This window comes from Aedes aegypti, chromosome 2 (genome assembly GCF_002204515.2).
Source record: "Aedes aegypti strain LVP_AGWG chromosome 2, AaegL5.0 Primary Assembly, whole genome shotgun sequence".
Taxonomy (NCBI): domain Eukaryota; kingdom Metazoa; phylum Arthropoda; class Insecta; order Diptera; family Culicidae; genus Aedes; species Aedes aegypti.
Genome location: NC_035108.1, coordinates 273,118,890 through 273,134,145, shown reverse-complemented (window position 1 = coordinate 273,134,145; position 15,256 = coordinate 273,118,890). Strand labels below are relative to the sequence as shown.

The 15,256-nt window shown below is 36.6% G+C and overlaps 1 protein-coding gene across 1 annotated transcript in view; it reads left to right on the top strand.

Annotated features, from left to right (window-relative positions):
- Nucleotides 1–15,256, top strand: part of LOC5570428 — a 207,885-nt gene that overhangs the window by 103,775 nt on the left and 88,854 nt on the right. The window contains exon 5 of the mRNA XM_021845099.1: nt 9,894–10,819. Coding sequence (XP_021700791.1) covers nt 9,945–10,819 — 875 coding nt within the window. The 5' untranslated portion in view covers nt 9,894–9,944. The remainder of the gene's footprint in view (nt 1–9,893; nt 10,820–15,256) is intronic.

The following is a 15,256-nucleotide window of genomic DNA, read 5'->3' as shown; positions in this document are numbered from 1 at the left end:
ATATCGTCGATTATCGGGAGAAATCTGAGATGTAAATGTTTTTTGGAAGAAAACTTCTATCCATTGCACAATGGTTCAAATCGACAATTTAGCATGAAAAAAGTGTTTTCTCTGTTCTCGTCGATTTAAGACATGTCATGTCTTCAGATAAGTTATTCGTAATTGAGTTTTGTATCTTATAAGAAAACAGTTGAGTAGGGTGGCCATTATATGAGTTTGAATTTTGAAAACCTTTTTTGTTTTTTGTTCCACAAACTTTTAGAAAATATTATTTCGAACAACTTTGCCAAAGACACTTTTGATCTATCTTTTCATGTGAGCCAAGTAAATGGATTCCAAAAGTTTTAACTTCAGTGGATCCCAAAAATAAGTTTTATTGTCTATCTTTTTTGTTTTAAGTTTTACGTGAATGTGGTCTTCAGAAGAGTTGTAGAGGAAGGAATGAAACACATTTTGCTGAACATTGCAAGTTTTTAGATCTTGTGATTTTAAAATTATAAGCAAATTTAAGTGACTATGAAATCTTTAGCTATCCATAATTTAAGATCTTGGTTGAATTTTTTTTTTTTAGTAAATTTTGATGTCAAAACTGTCAAATGCCGGGTGAGGCGTATAACACCGAGCTTCCCTATGTTCTCATAAACAGGAAAAAAACAGCATGCGTCAAAAGCAATTAAATTCGCATCAGTCATCGGTCAACTAAGCGAAATTCTATTTCAATTCGCACCATATGACTACCGTGTATTTATTTTTGTTTCTTGTGTGAATTTCAACAATAGATCAAAACGCTTTTGATGGACGTATCTCAAAAATTCAAATTTTATGTTCCCTCGGCTCGACGTCGTGCTGAGTTGTACGATAAATCTGTCGTACTCCCAATGAGTAACGCACATCATATTTCAAGACAGATGAGCATGGGAGTGGCTTATTTTTTTGCTCAGAAACCAAGTCGAAAAATGGGACAAAGACAATCAATGTTGAAATGGCGTAAAGAATTTCGCATTTCGTATGTGACAAGAAAGGAACACTGTTCTTACCCGATGACGCATATCTAGATATGATAGACGACATATTACGAGATAAATTTTGAAATACAAATGTGTTTCAAATTACAAATTCTAAAGTATCTATAAATTCAAACTCTGAACTGCTGATGAGTCACTCCAGAGTTCGATTTACAACACGTCGAAATCGCACTTCATGCCCTAAAAGCAGGTCATCAAAAACGTATCAAGCCATAAGTAAACTGCAAAGTCAGTCCTCCATGCGGCGGCATATCAACACTCCCCCGAAGCTGATCGCTTAAGGCCTAAACGCAATGATAGCGGAACGGCAACGGAAAGCGGAACCGGTTCGCCAGCATGAACTATACTTTGCTTGTCGATTCAGTGTTGGCTCACTTTCATCCATTGACAGCTCAGTCGAGATGGTGTGATTCTTGCTGGCGAACCGGTTCCGCATTCCGTTGCCGTTCCGCTATCATTGCGTTTGGGCCTTTATTCGCGCGAAGAAAGAGTTTTCTTTTGGGCTGTCTGCTCGCTGTGTGGGACAGACGAAGACGTCTCACTATGGGACAGAAACCCTTTTTTGGTTGGGCAAAACCGATAGTGTTCTGGGTAGTGAACCAATTGTCAACCAATACACAGCAGCGAAAATAGTATCCTCTCCTATTTTTGTAGCAACAATTTTATTCCGCAACAAGAGTTTATCACCACTTGAACAAAATATAATATTCTAGGCTTTGCATTGCAATTTTTAAGAACTTTCTCCGTGTTGGTAATTATCAAACAGCATCCATACATAAATTTGGTTAGTTTTTAAAATAACAGATTAATCACTAGCTGAAAAGGTTGCAACAATGTTGCCTCTCGTGATTGTCATGACAATTTTTCATTTGATTGTATTCTAATCCGGAAAAATTTTGACAAACGGTTGTGAGCGCGCTTGCTTTGTTGTTTGTTTTTCTATTGTTTTAATGACAGTTTGATTCTCTTGTTCTGAGTATGCTCCCTAGAATGTTTTTGGCAAATTATCTTGGGCAAATCTAAGACAAGACGTGTCAGGTCAAAGTGCAAAAATTAAACCAATTGCCTGTCAAAAAGACCACTTCTCATTGGTTGTTTTGGGGAAGGCCTACTTCCACATCGTTGAGTTGGATAGCAACAAGGCACTTTGTTGTTAGCCTGGCCATGTTGTTAGTTTATAAATTAGAATTTTTATTAAAAGTTTAGAAATTTTCCATGAAATATTTTGTTTCAAATCCATTTGTATTCGATCTTAAGTTTCTTGCATGCTTCTTCTTCTTCTTTTCTGGCGTAACGTCCCCACTGGGACAGAGCCTGCTTCTCAGCTTAGTGTTCTTATGAGCACTTCCACAGTTATTAACTGAGAGTTTACTATGCCAATGACCATTTTTGCATGTGTATATCGTGTGGCAGGTACGAAGATACTCTATGCCCTGGGAAGTCGAGAAAATTTCCAACCCGAAAAGATCCTCGACCGGTGGGATTCGAACCCACGACCCTCAGCTTGGTCATGCTGAATAGCTGCGCGTTTACCGCTACGGCTATCTGGGCCCCTCAATGCTCTTACAATGCTAACATAATTAAAAAAAAAATGACTGAAAGCAATATAATGGAAATTGTATCAATTTTCTCTAAAAATATCGCTCGTTTTGTAAATAAACCTGATCTTTAAATAAGCAAACATCCTCTATTGCACTGTATGAATGAAGCGTGCAAGAAACGACAAAAGTATGAGTCTTGATATTTTAATTTGTTCACAAGGTATGTTAAAAAAGGATACTGGTAGCACTGGCTAGTGTATCGTCAAGGTTATCGACAAAAAAATAATGGGGCAGTCTTAGTTGAGCTGCCACGTCCTGTACTAGGGGCAAATCAGAACTTAATGTTGATGGTATTGAATTTAATCTTCTGTCCATGTTCGCATGGTAAGCGTCATTGATAATTTCAGCATTCAAACTACATTATTCAGCGTAGCCCTTATCTAGATACCTGCCTGAAAAAATCTTAAAACATTCTTCAGTTACCTATCATTTAAATAACGAAAATTTGCCGAAAACGTCATCCTTGCGAACATGGGTAGTAGAGTTAACTTTCAACATATATAGATCATTTCTATCTTAAGAAAGAAGCGTTTGAAAAAACAAAAAACTTTCTTCTGCAAAATTGTTCATTCAAACGTTTCTGACAAGTGTTCTGAAAATACTGAAAAACCGGCCTGCCCAACGTATCCGCATCCTGTTTGCGCCGTCATTCTGTGCGGTTCGTACAACAAACGAATATTATTTTCGATAAGCTCTTATATATATTTTTTTTGTATTTCAAGAGAGTGCTATCTACTCCAGATGTAAGTTGGCAAAAAACGCTTCACGTGCAATTTTTACATGGAACTGTCGATAACTTAAAACAAACTGATTAGACAAAATTGACTCGTTTATTGAGCTTCATTGAATTATGAAACAATTGTAGCATTCACTTGCTTAAATCATTTTCAAAAAATCGGGTTAAAAAGTGTGTCCCTTTCCAAAAAATAGTCCAGATAAATTTTGGAAAAATTAGGTGTACAATGTGGTTTACTTACTCAAGGTCTGCAAATCCAGAAGATCGCATTGAAATCTGAAAGGATGCTGCCAGCACTGAACACGATTTGGCGCAAAATGGTGTTATTATGAGGATTTTGTTGAGTAATTAGTTGAATTTTGTCAGGATTTCAAAGGCAAATTTCGTTCAGCTTGATGAAAGGTTACTTAGAAAAGGTCAAACAAAACCTCACTGATTTATAGTTGTATTCTTTTAGTAGTTTGGACAGGAATTTCAAACATCCCTGAGAGAGGTTCATATATCTACATATAAACAGCTTCCACGCATTGGCGTAGCTAGGATTTTTCTTGAGGAGGCCTAGCAAATTCTTGTAATTTCTGTCGCAATAATCACAATTTTCTCAAATTTTGTAGTTTGCATAGATTTGTATAGATTTCATTTTATGTTTGTGAATCTGTCACACGTCGCTGCCCATTAGTGAGATTTGTAAATTTTAGTTTTCAATACGGAAAATATAAAATAGTAAAAAACCTCAAGATTTTCAATAAATAACTCACTGGGAGTATCCCTTGTGATTGTTCAATTATCTCCGTGCTTTTTCCGTGCTTTTTACAAAAACTTCTTTACCTAGTTTTAAGTTCCCCCTACGATTCCCACGGAAAACCATTTCCACGAGTAGTTATTATTCAACATTTTTTTTCCTAAATTTTCTCTACGCTCTATGATCTAACCATAACACTACACTTCTTAAATAATCTCTTTCAAATTACTTACAGAAATCTTAAGCCAGAGAATGCTTTAGAAATTATTTTCAACATCTCTGCAGGAAGGTTCTCTACGTTTTTATTACATATACGTTCAATTTAAAATGTCATCTATAGGATTATCGAAAAAAGGAAAATAGTTTCTAGGGGTCTCACCAAAATTATCTTCAAGATCATTAAGCACTAACAGTTCTTCAAACTTTACCTATGAGGTTCTTCGTTATGTTTTGTTTAACAAATGTTTCAGAATCTCTTTCGAGAATTCTTCAAGGATTGCTTTAAAAATTTTCCAGTAGGGGGAGATCCCCCAGTACCGGACACTTAAGCCACTAAAATTCACAATTGAAAAACTATTGATTTTATGGGCTCGTGTTACCCATTTATGATAAATATTATCATTTTTATAGCGTACAAAATAAGTTTGAAAATATAAATATGAATTTTAACCATGCATTTGGATGATAAAGTTTAGTACCAAATTGATCGATCTTGAAAGGTGGCACCCAATACCGGACACGATTTGGAAATGCCTCGAATTCTGCAAATTTGAACATCATTGAATGTGTACACTATAGGAATAGTTTATAATTACCAATTCAATGCATTTGCAACATTTACAAGAATAACTTGAGTTTTTCTTAGTTTGCAAGATGCCTATCAAATACCTCTTCCATGTATGATGAAAAATAGCACATTTTACGATATTGTTCTGAATGTTCATTCTTCTTAATTTTATTGCATGTTTGATACCTTGATCGACGAAAACCCATGAAAAATGAATGTATTTTGAGACACTGACGCAATAATTACAAAGATATCATATAACAAATCAAGCTGTCCGAAACTGAGGGACAGGAGGTGCTTAACGAAAATTGTAATTTGTCCATATTTAGTTCAATTATGATACACAATGCATTCATACTATCAAATAAGGATTATGTTCGATCATGCTTGCGTGATCCAAAGTATTTTTTTTGTCATTTAAAATAATTACTAAATATGCTCGAAATTAAGAGATTACGTGAATTTTTAAAGAATTTCAAACTTTTCTACATTTTTAAAAAGCCATGCATATTTCAAGGATGTGTTATTCTACGCAAACATTAGTCTACATAATAGCTTTCTTTTCTACTAATACACCATCTTGATTGGACCATGATTTCTCAATGTTTCGACTTTGTCCGGTATTGGGTGCTGTCCGGCACTGGGGGATCTCCCCCTACTTTATTCTAAAAATAATCAATGGTTCATTGAGGATTTCTCCTGAAAATTTCCACAAAGATTTTCACAAGCAATTGAATCCAATTGAGAAAATCTTTTAAGCGATTTCTCTGAAAAGTTCTCAGCAGATCTCTAAGTGCTAAAATTTCTCTATAAATCAAAATTCTCTAAAAAATATTATATGAAAATTTGTTCAAGAAAATTAAAAAAAATCAAACATTCTTATTACATTTCTAGCAGAATTCGTTAAACTGTTTTAAAAAGCTCTGCGACAAAAATGCACATAATTTTCACGAGCAATTTGTTTTGTTCAGCGAAATCTTCAGAGAATTATATTATTGTTTCTCCTGGAATGTCGTTCTACGGTTCCTTCAAAAAATTCACGCAAGAATTAATCTCAGATTTTTTTCAGCTTAAATTTAGTTCGAAAAATTTATTAAATTCGGAAAATTCATGAATAAACCGTTAATTTCTGTACCTTTTTGACGAAATGCCTTACGATATATCTCACAGAAAAGCTGAAGAGATTTTTGAGGAAATTATCACATAAAACTATTGTTCATTGAATGTACATATTTGAATCTAACATCTTTAAAAATGTTTCACAATGAACTCCGAAGTTTCATGATACTATGGCGAACAGATTGATGTAGAAACCAGAACTTGTAGAAATTCCGAAAAAAACTTTTTTGAGGGGAATATATTTAAACTATTGTTTTTGGACTGTATAAGTGCAACACGAAATTATCAAGAACATTGGCGCAATGAATCTCGGAGAAAATGTTTTCGTTATTTTGACATTTTTTGAGGAATTCCTGATGGACTTTCAGAAAAAGGGAACCATACCGTATGAGACTTCCTCTGAAATTTTTCAAAACTCCTTGAATTTACCTTTTCCTTTAGATTCTTTAAAGCGTTATCCTCGGTTCTGCCCCACGCGTGCCAAATCGATGTGCACTTGATCCGCCCACCTAGCTCGCTGCGCTCCACGCCTTCTTGTACCAACCGGATCCGAAGCGAACACCATCTTTGCAGGGTTGCTGTCCGGCATTCTTGCAACATGCCCTGCCCATCGTATCCTTCCAGCTTTGGCCACCTTCTGGATAGTGGGTTCGCCGTAGAGTTGGGCGAGCTCGTGGTTCATCCTTCGCCGCCACACACCGTTTTCCTGCACACCGCCGAAGATCGTCCTAAGCACCCGACGTTCGAAGACTCCAAGTGCTTGCAGGTCTTCCTCGAGCATCGTCCGCGTTTCATGCCCGTAGAGGACTACAGGCCTTATGAGCGTTTTGTATATGGTATATTTCGTGAGGACGTGAATCTTTTTTGACCGCAGCTTCTTGTGGAGGCCATAGTAGGCCCGACTTCCGCCTGCAAAGATCCAAGGTAGACAAACTCGTCGACTCGAAAGTATCCCCGTCTATCGTAACACTGCTACCTAGGCGAGCCCTGTCGCGCTCGGCCCCACCAGCTAGCATGTACTTTGTCCTGGTCGCATTCACCACCAGTCCAACTTTTGCTGCCTCGCGTTTCAGGTGGATGTACAGGTCTGCCACCTTTTCAAATGTTCGGCCGACGATGTCCGTATCATCCGCGAAGCAAACAAATTGACTGGATCTCGTAAAAATCGTATTCCGGCTGGGGAACCTGCAAATATTTCTTAAAATTTGTTGAATGTGCTTATTGAATTTGTTTCTATTCATTAGAGGTTTAATTTATTCTATTAACATTTCATTTCTTCTTGGGGCCCAGATAGCCGTAGCGGTAAACGCGCAGCTATTCAGCATGACCATGCTGAGGGTCGTGGGTTCGAAATCCCGCTGGTCGAGGATCTTTTCGTAGAGGAAATTTTCTCGATTCCCAGGGCATAGAGTATCCTCGTACCTGCCACACGATATACACATGCAAAAATGGTCAATCGGCAAAGAAAGCTCTCAGTTAATAACTGTGGAAGTGCTCATGAGAACACTAATCTGAGAAGCAGGCTTTGTCCCAGTTGGGACGTAACGCCAGAAAGAAGAAGAAGAACATTCATTTCTACAAAACAATATAAATAATCATTTATCTTTGGTTGTTTCGACACTTTATTGAAGAACTTAATACAAATACCTTTTCGTACTCCAAAAAGAAACACTGTAAAGTATCTAAAAATAAAAGGTTCCTAATATCTGGAATTGCATCAGAAATTCCTCAACAAATTTTCTAAGTGATGCAAAAATTTCCTTCAAGGTTCAGTAAAATCTCGCATTACTTATTTTACCATAAGACATCTTTGGCAATGTTATTTAAAAATACCGTCAATATTTTTGCATTAATTTTCTGCAGTTCCTACCACAATAACAAAAAAAAGTTTGGAATTTCTGCAAGTCGTAGAATATTTTTCTACAAAAATTTGTTTGTTTTTATATATATATTTTTATTTGAAAGGCACTCTGTGCTAGTGGCCACCACTGTGCCGGAATCATATAGATCATCTGTAGCTTCTTTACCGATACAGATCTGTTTTCAACTAATCTATATTTACATCTGCTTTCACTCTCTTCTACTCTTTTAATCTCACGCCGAGCAGGTAGGAGAGTGCTCTGCTGTTAGTTCAATCAATTTCCATACAAGCCATAGTCCATTTCTCTTTGCGGTGGTTCAGTTTGCCGTGTTTCTGAGCCGTGTGAGGCTAGCTGCCTTCGAAGAGGGTCAGTTTGTCTCAGTCACCATCTGATACTGACGGAGGATGGATGTGCTCCCCAAATCACGGACCTCAGTGTGGTGTCTTCTGGTGGCTGGACAGTTTTTTTTTGTGGATGGGCTGGGAATCGAACCCATGACCTTCCGCTTATGAAGCGAAAGCGTAACCTCAAGGCTACGGACCCCCCTAACACATAAATTTGTTCGCCATAGTAACATGCAAAACGTTTTCTAAGATGTTAGATAAAATTATCTCATTTAAATCTTAATTCTATCCTGATTATCCATAACAAAAGACTAAGAAAAAATGACAAGAGTTTTTTGTAGTAAACCTCTTAAGCCTATCAGTCAGGTATATTGTAAGGATTTTTTTCTCAAAAAATTTGTAAAAAATTGTGAATTTTTAAGAAATTCTTAACAAAATTTTTGGGATTTGAAGAGAAAAATATCTAGAACTTACATGAATACCTGATGAAATTTTTGAAGAATTTTAATGAGAAGTTCTGAAATGAATTGCAAAATTTTTTAATAAAGCTCTTGATTAAAAAAATCAAATGATTTATTAAAAGATTCCTGTTTAAAGAAGAAAATCTCAGGAAAATATGATCTTCGATGAATCTCCGGTGAATTATTCGGAAGAATCCTAGGACGACATCACAGGGGAAACAGAGTTGTAATTCTTTAAAGATATCCCTAAGCAAATTGTTTGGGAAAGTTTTGAGTATTTTCGCTGAAAAGACTCCTAGAATGTTTGGTACTACTTCTTGGCGAAATCCTCTTCCATAAAATCCTAAACAAATTATTAAGGAACAACTGGATGATATTTCCAATCGATAATTGGAATTTACATGTTTTAAGTACGTAGAGGGCCTTTCTGGAGAAATATTATAAAAAATCTTTGGCATTCTCTGGCAAAATTTTTCAAGACATTTTTCAAACAATTAGATAGATATATTCCGAAACAAATCTGGTGGGATCAGAAAGTCTAAAAACTACAGCAAGAATTGGTTGAATAATAACTACTAATCTATGGAATGATTTTCCGTTGGAATCACAGGAGGAACTCAGTTATAACTGGTAAAGAAGACTCGGTGAAAGCACTGCAAAAGTGCAGAAACATGAAATTCATAAAGAAACCACCGTAGGACCTGTACCTGAAAAGTTCGTGGAATAATTTAAAATGATGTTCCTCGTAAATTCTTAGGAAAAATTCATAAATGATTTTTTAACTGGATTAAACAAAGAATTAATATATTCCGTAGCAAAAATAGAAATTTAAAAACCTAGATTTTCGAATGGTGAAAGATTTAGCGATGCCTATTTTTTGTGATAAACCTTTCTCATGTACACGCCGTGTGCGTATAGCATAACACAAATAATGCTTTCGTTATACGTATTTTCTGATTGTTTGGAAAATCTTTAGGACTCATATCCAGACCAGTAGAGGCTGGGGTAGAGGCTTTGGCCAACCAAAGGAGGATTTCTGTCCCATAGTGACAACACACCCACAAACCGACTGGTGTGTAGGGTAATGGGGAGCTGAGCAAATAATTGATGTTTCCTATTCTGATTCCAGGGAGTCGAGCTCCTGGGCCCAAATGCTTTATGACTATGCACACTTCCGTTTGGCTAATATTTTGTATGTTTTTTTGTCTACTTCCAGATATTTTATTTTTTATGACACCGCGGTTTCGAACCATTCAAAATAGTGTGGATGCGCGTGTGTTTTGACGGGCTGTGCTTCGCGTCACGGCGACCGGCGGCCGTAGAGCAGGAGACGCAGACGGTCTTGTGCGGCGCAACCGCACTCGATACTCAGCATCTCGTGCGTCTGCTGAAGTACGCGAACTTCGCGGCGCCGACCAACGGACTCGGTCTCGCTTTCGGTGCTCCGACGCCCCAGTCCCGGTCCCTGCCCTCATCCCGTCCTGATCCTCCTCCTTCTCAATCTTCACTTAAACCTCCGTCGGGCGCGTCGCTGGTGTCGTCGCCGTCGTCAGTAGCTTCTCTCGGTTCCGCGGGAAAAGATCTAACTGTTCCGTCGTCATTGCAAATTGTCGCGTCAAACGTCGTCGCTGGCACGATGAATGAAAACAGTGCTGAGCCAGGACCGTCAACCTCAATCGATAAACAACCAACTCCACCACCAAATGAACCCATCACCAACAACCTGGATGCAGCCGACCCCTCGTCCGCCACAACCACTGTCAACAATGTCAAACAGATTGTCTTGCTGCCGTGTGACCTTCAGCAGAACCTCTACATCAACGATTCGGCCAATTTCACACCTCGGGAGCAAGAAATGCTCAAAGTGATACAGGCCCGAGACATCCGGATCCGGGAACTGGAGGACTGCCTACGGCACAAACATGACGAAGTGGCCGAGCTGCGGAGCCACCTGGACAAGTTCCAGAGTGTGTTCCGATCGAGTGGTGGTGCCGGTGGGGTGTCGCCCGGAGGACGCAAAATGGGTGCTACCGGTGGTGTTCAGCGGCAGCGTGCCCAGGGTATTTCTGCCGAACCACAACGGGACATTTCCGTGCTGGAGCTGATGCACGTTTCGTTCCCGAAGTACGACAAGGACGACAGGTAGGTGAACAATTGATGCTTTGAATGATTGATTCTGGTCTAAAGCGACCAGATATATAAATAAAAAATAGTAGGTATTTACCATAAGCTATTGGTAATCAACTTCAGAGATGCCTTTAGATTGAAGAATCGATTGGACCAATTTATATTTGATTAGAAATGTATGGAAATACGATGCGAGTTTCAAGATTTGGAAAGGTATTCGGAGATTTCCGTAGATAATTTCCAGAATCCGGTGACAGTTACCGTAGGAATTCTGGCATTACAATAATTATTTAATAATTTTCCGCAGGAATCCTGGGACTACTATGAGAATTTTGGGACTTCCATATATACTTTGAATTTAAAGTGAATCTGCAGGGTATTTTGAAATTTTCTAATGAACACCGGAAGCTCTGTTGGAGTTGGGGGATTTCGGTAATCATTCTGGAATTCTTGCATTATAGTAGTTGTTTCAGAATTCTTATTTATATTTTAAGTGTTAGGTAAAAAACCTAAGGTTTTTGGGTTTGGGTAGGAATGCATGGGCTTCAAATCAGGAATCTTTTGTTATCCTGAGGGAATCTTTTAAACCTTAATCGGAATTGTTAGTATTTCATTGTTAATCTTTGAAATTTTGACAAGATTCATTCCTTTTATCTGCTGTAAATCTTTGTACTACCGATGCACAATGGACCGAATCGACAATTTATCCGGAAAAAAGTGTTTTCTCTGTTTTCGTCGATTTTAGACATTCGATGTCTTCAGAGAAGTTATTCGTAATTGAGTGTAGCATCTTTTAAGAAAAAAAAGTTGAATTGGGTGGTCCTTATTTAAGTTAAAATTTTGACTCAAACTTTTTTGTTTGATGAAATTTGTGGCTGCGCTATTGTGCAAACTTTTAGAAAATGTTATTTTGAACAACTTTGTCGAAGACACTTTTGATCTAACTCTTCATTTGAGCTAAGTAAATTGATTTTGAAAGTTTTAACTTAGGGTGGACCCAAAAAATCAGTTATTTTGATCTAACTTTTTTATTTTCAGTTTTACGTGAATGTGGTCTTCAGAAGAGTTGCAGAAGTTGAAGATACACATTTTTGCTGAACATCGCAAGTTTGTAATTCTTGTGACTTTGAAGTTATGAGCAAATATAAGTGAAAAACTATGAAATCTTTAGATGCTCATGACTCATGGAGTTAGTTCGATAAAAATTTTCTTTAAATGGCATACAATAGGCAACTTTTGCTGCAAAAACTGTGAGAACGTAATTTTTGTAAATTGAGAAAATTCACTTCAAAATACACTTGAAAAACTCGAAATTAGTTTGTAACTCACAAGATTTTGAAGTTTACGGCGTGCTGTCTTCAGCAAAGTTGTAGAACTTAACTAGATCTACAACATTCCCATACACCACTTTTGTGTATCTTTACTTTCTCTGCAACTCTTCTGAAGACCACATTCACGTAAAACTGAAAATAAAAAAGTTAGATCAAAATAACTAATTTTTTGGGTCCACCCTAAGTTAAAACTTTCAAAATCAATTTACTTAGCTCAAATGAAGGGTTAGATCAAAAATGCCTTCGACAAAGTTGTTCAAAATAACATTTTCTAAAAGTTTGCACAAGAGCGCAGCCACAAATTTCATTAAACAAAAAAGTTTGAGTCAAAATTTTTACCTAATTTTTTCTTAAAAGATGCAAAACTCAATTACAAATAACTTCTCTGCAGACATCGAACGTCTAAAATCGACGAGAACAGAGAAAACACTTTTTTCCGGATAAATTGTCGATTCGGTCCAGTGTGCGATGTTAATCTTGTAATTCCAGTAAAATTCTTTTCAACTTCAATAACCTTTGGGACTCAGAAGGAAGTCGGTGATTCGGGTTTGAGCCCAAACTACATTCGTAGCTGAATGATCAGCTGAATTTTGAAGTATTCAGCAGAAACATTATTTGTTCAACTCCCATTCAGCAACAATATGTGTTGGGAATACTTGCAAGAGTCTTTCGATCGAGAGATTTCGATAGGAATTTTTGGATTTTTTTACGTAAGAATATTTAGAATCTCTGCAAGAATCTAGGCAATTCAAAGGGCATCTTCACTGAATTTTATCGATAAACATGAGTAACTGCAAATGCCATAAAAAAAAACCAAACATTCCATCCAAGAATTCAAGGACTCTCACCAAATTATCAAGATGCTCATCAGCGACTCAAAGTTTCTCACTAAAATCTAAAAGAATCACATTGAAAGATCGGGATGTTCAATAGAAGTCCAGGAATTACAAGAATTCCACAAAAAAAAACAGGGATCCTACCAAAATCCTAAGCATTTTAAGTGGAACACAATTTACTACTGATCCTAAAATAATTCTGAATTCAAAGAATTCCTGGAGTACTATTAGAACTTCAAGAGTACAAGCGAGGAAGTAACTAAGAATACCTAGGATACCACCGAAACACCTCGAATCCCATATATAAAATCGGAAATCAAAATAACAAAAAAAAAATCAAAGATGCTACTGGATTTTCAAGAATCCTAGATTAGTAATTCTGGCCAGGATCCATAAAGATCGAACTCAAATACCAACATTCGTTTTACGCAGACGGTGGCACATACGGAAAACAAACAAAAGTTGACATCTATCTGCTACGCGTACTGTCGGTGACAAAAGTTAGTAAGCTAAATGGGGCTTAATGCCCTAAAGAACCGGCTATTGATTTGTTGGATACTAAACCATTTAAATCAGTGTTTCCCAAACTTTTTTGACTTTCGCCCCCTTGAGACCAATATTTTTTGGAATCGCCCCCCTGATATCAAATTTAAACATTTCAGCATTTTTTTATATGGCCTTATCTGCATTCATCGATTTCTCTTCAACTTTGCTTTTTTGTGTTATTGCAGAAAATTGATTCTCTTTTCGTAGCATACTTTGTGCTGTAGGATGAAGAATCATTATATCTTGCTTCATTAACAAGAAATATTACAGATTTATCTAATTTAATGCAGTTATTACTGAAAGAGAGGATCGATGAAGGGAAATCGCTCATGTCAGTTAGTCCCTATTGAAGTAACAGTGTCGTTTTATATTACACGTTAAACTTATGTTGAAGTATGGATAAATATCTGAACATAAGTATACCGAAAATTGATCAAATTTAAAGGGTGTAGCAGTCAATCTTAATGCTTCAATAAAAATACCTCAAAAAGTGTGTCTTCTACTTGTATATCCATAAAAGAGTCATCTATCATATGCATCAATTGTTTTTGTAACAACGAATGTATTATCCTGGCTAATGTGCGATCATTAAAAAAGTTTCAGCTCACGTTCTGATTTTTCTTTTTTTTTAATGTTTCTTAAGTTGTTGAAATAAATATACGAAATTGTGGGTACATTTTCGACTGTTCTGGAAATAGTCTAATATAGATTTTAAATTAAAAAAATATCAGTAAATCCAGACTTTAGTCAACTCTTCATTCATTGAATGTAACGATCCAATTTTATGTCGTTCTGGCTTATTTTTAATTGGGTGATTTTATTGGGTAATTTTATCATTGAAATCCGATTTTTGTTCACCAAAGTCGCATAAATTTATTTATAAAATGATTTGTACTATAAACACTGATTAGTATGCGTGTCCACAAAATATTAAAATGAGTAGTTTAACAAATGCGTGAGAAATAATAGAAACTTAAGGTGGCTTATTCTAAAGACCTCTAACTAATTTCAAACATCACCAAAAGTTCTCACATAGTTTTTGCTTTCAATATGCATTCAATATTATTTTTTGGCAGAAACCGTTCAGATCACAATGACAATCGTCAAATTTGTCTATCATAATTCAAAAACGAGCGTATTTAGAGGAAAAGAATCGATGAAATAGTTGTGATAAATAAATTCGTCCTCGGATGTATATGCTATCATTAAAATATGTTTGTCTCTTTCAATGTTTGAATCTATTCTTGTTTTTTGATCCCACTTTCGCCCCCTTCCTAGCGTTTTCGCCCACAAAATTAAGCTTAACTAATTTTCGCCCCCCCTGGACCTGAAAATCGCCCCCAGGGGGGCGAATTCGCCCACTTTGGGAATCACTGGTTTAAATTCTTCAACAGTAGAGATCAAACATAATAATTTACTAAATGCGTTCCAATGGGCTTGACACATATGTTTAGATACAAATTTGCCACTTTGTCGTAAATTTAAGGCATCATGGGGACCCAAAATGGTTATTTCAAGGGTCAAACAAATGCAGGACACAAGGTTATCCAATTCAATCGTTTCTTGATGCGTTTTTATTGAAATTCCTTGATATAGTGGCCACATTATAGCCGATTCAGGAAATTATCTTAAACGATGGTTTGTTGGATGGTTTACACGTGTTAGCTACATAATAGCTACATTCAAATTGATTCGTTATGTAATCTTTCAACTGCAATCGATAACTAAAGTACCCAGAA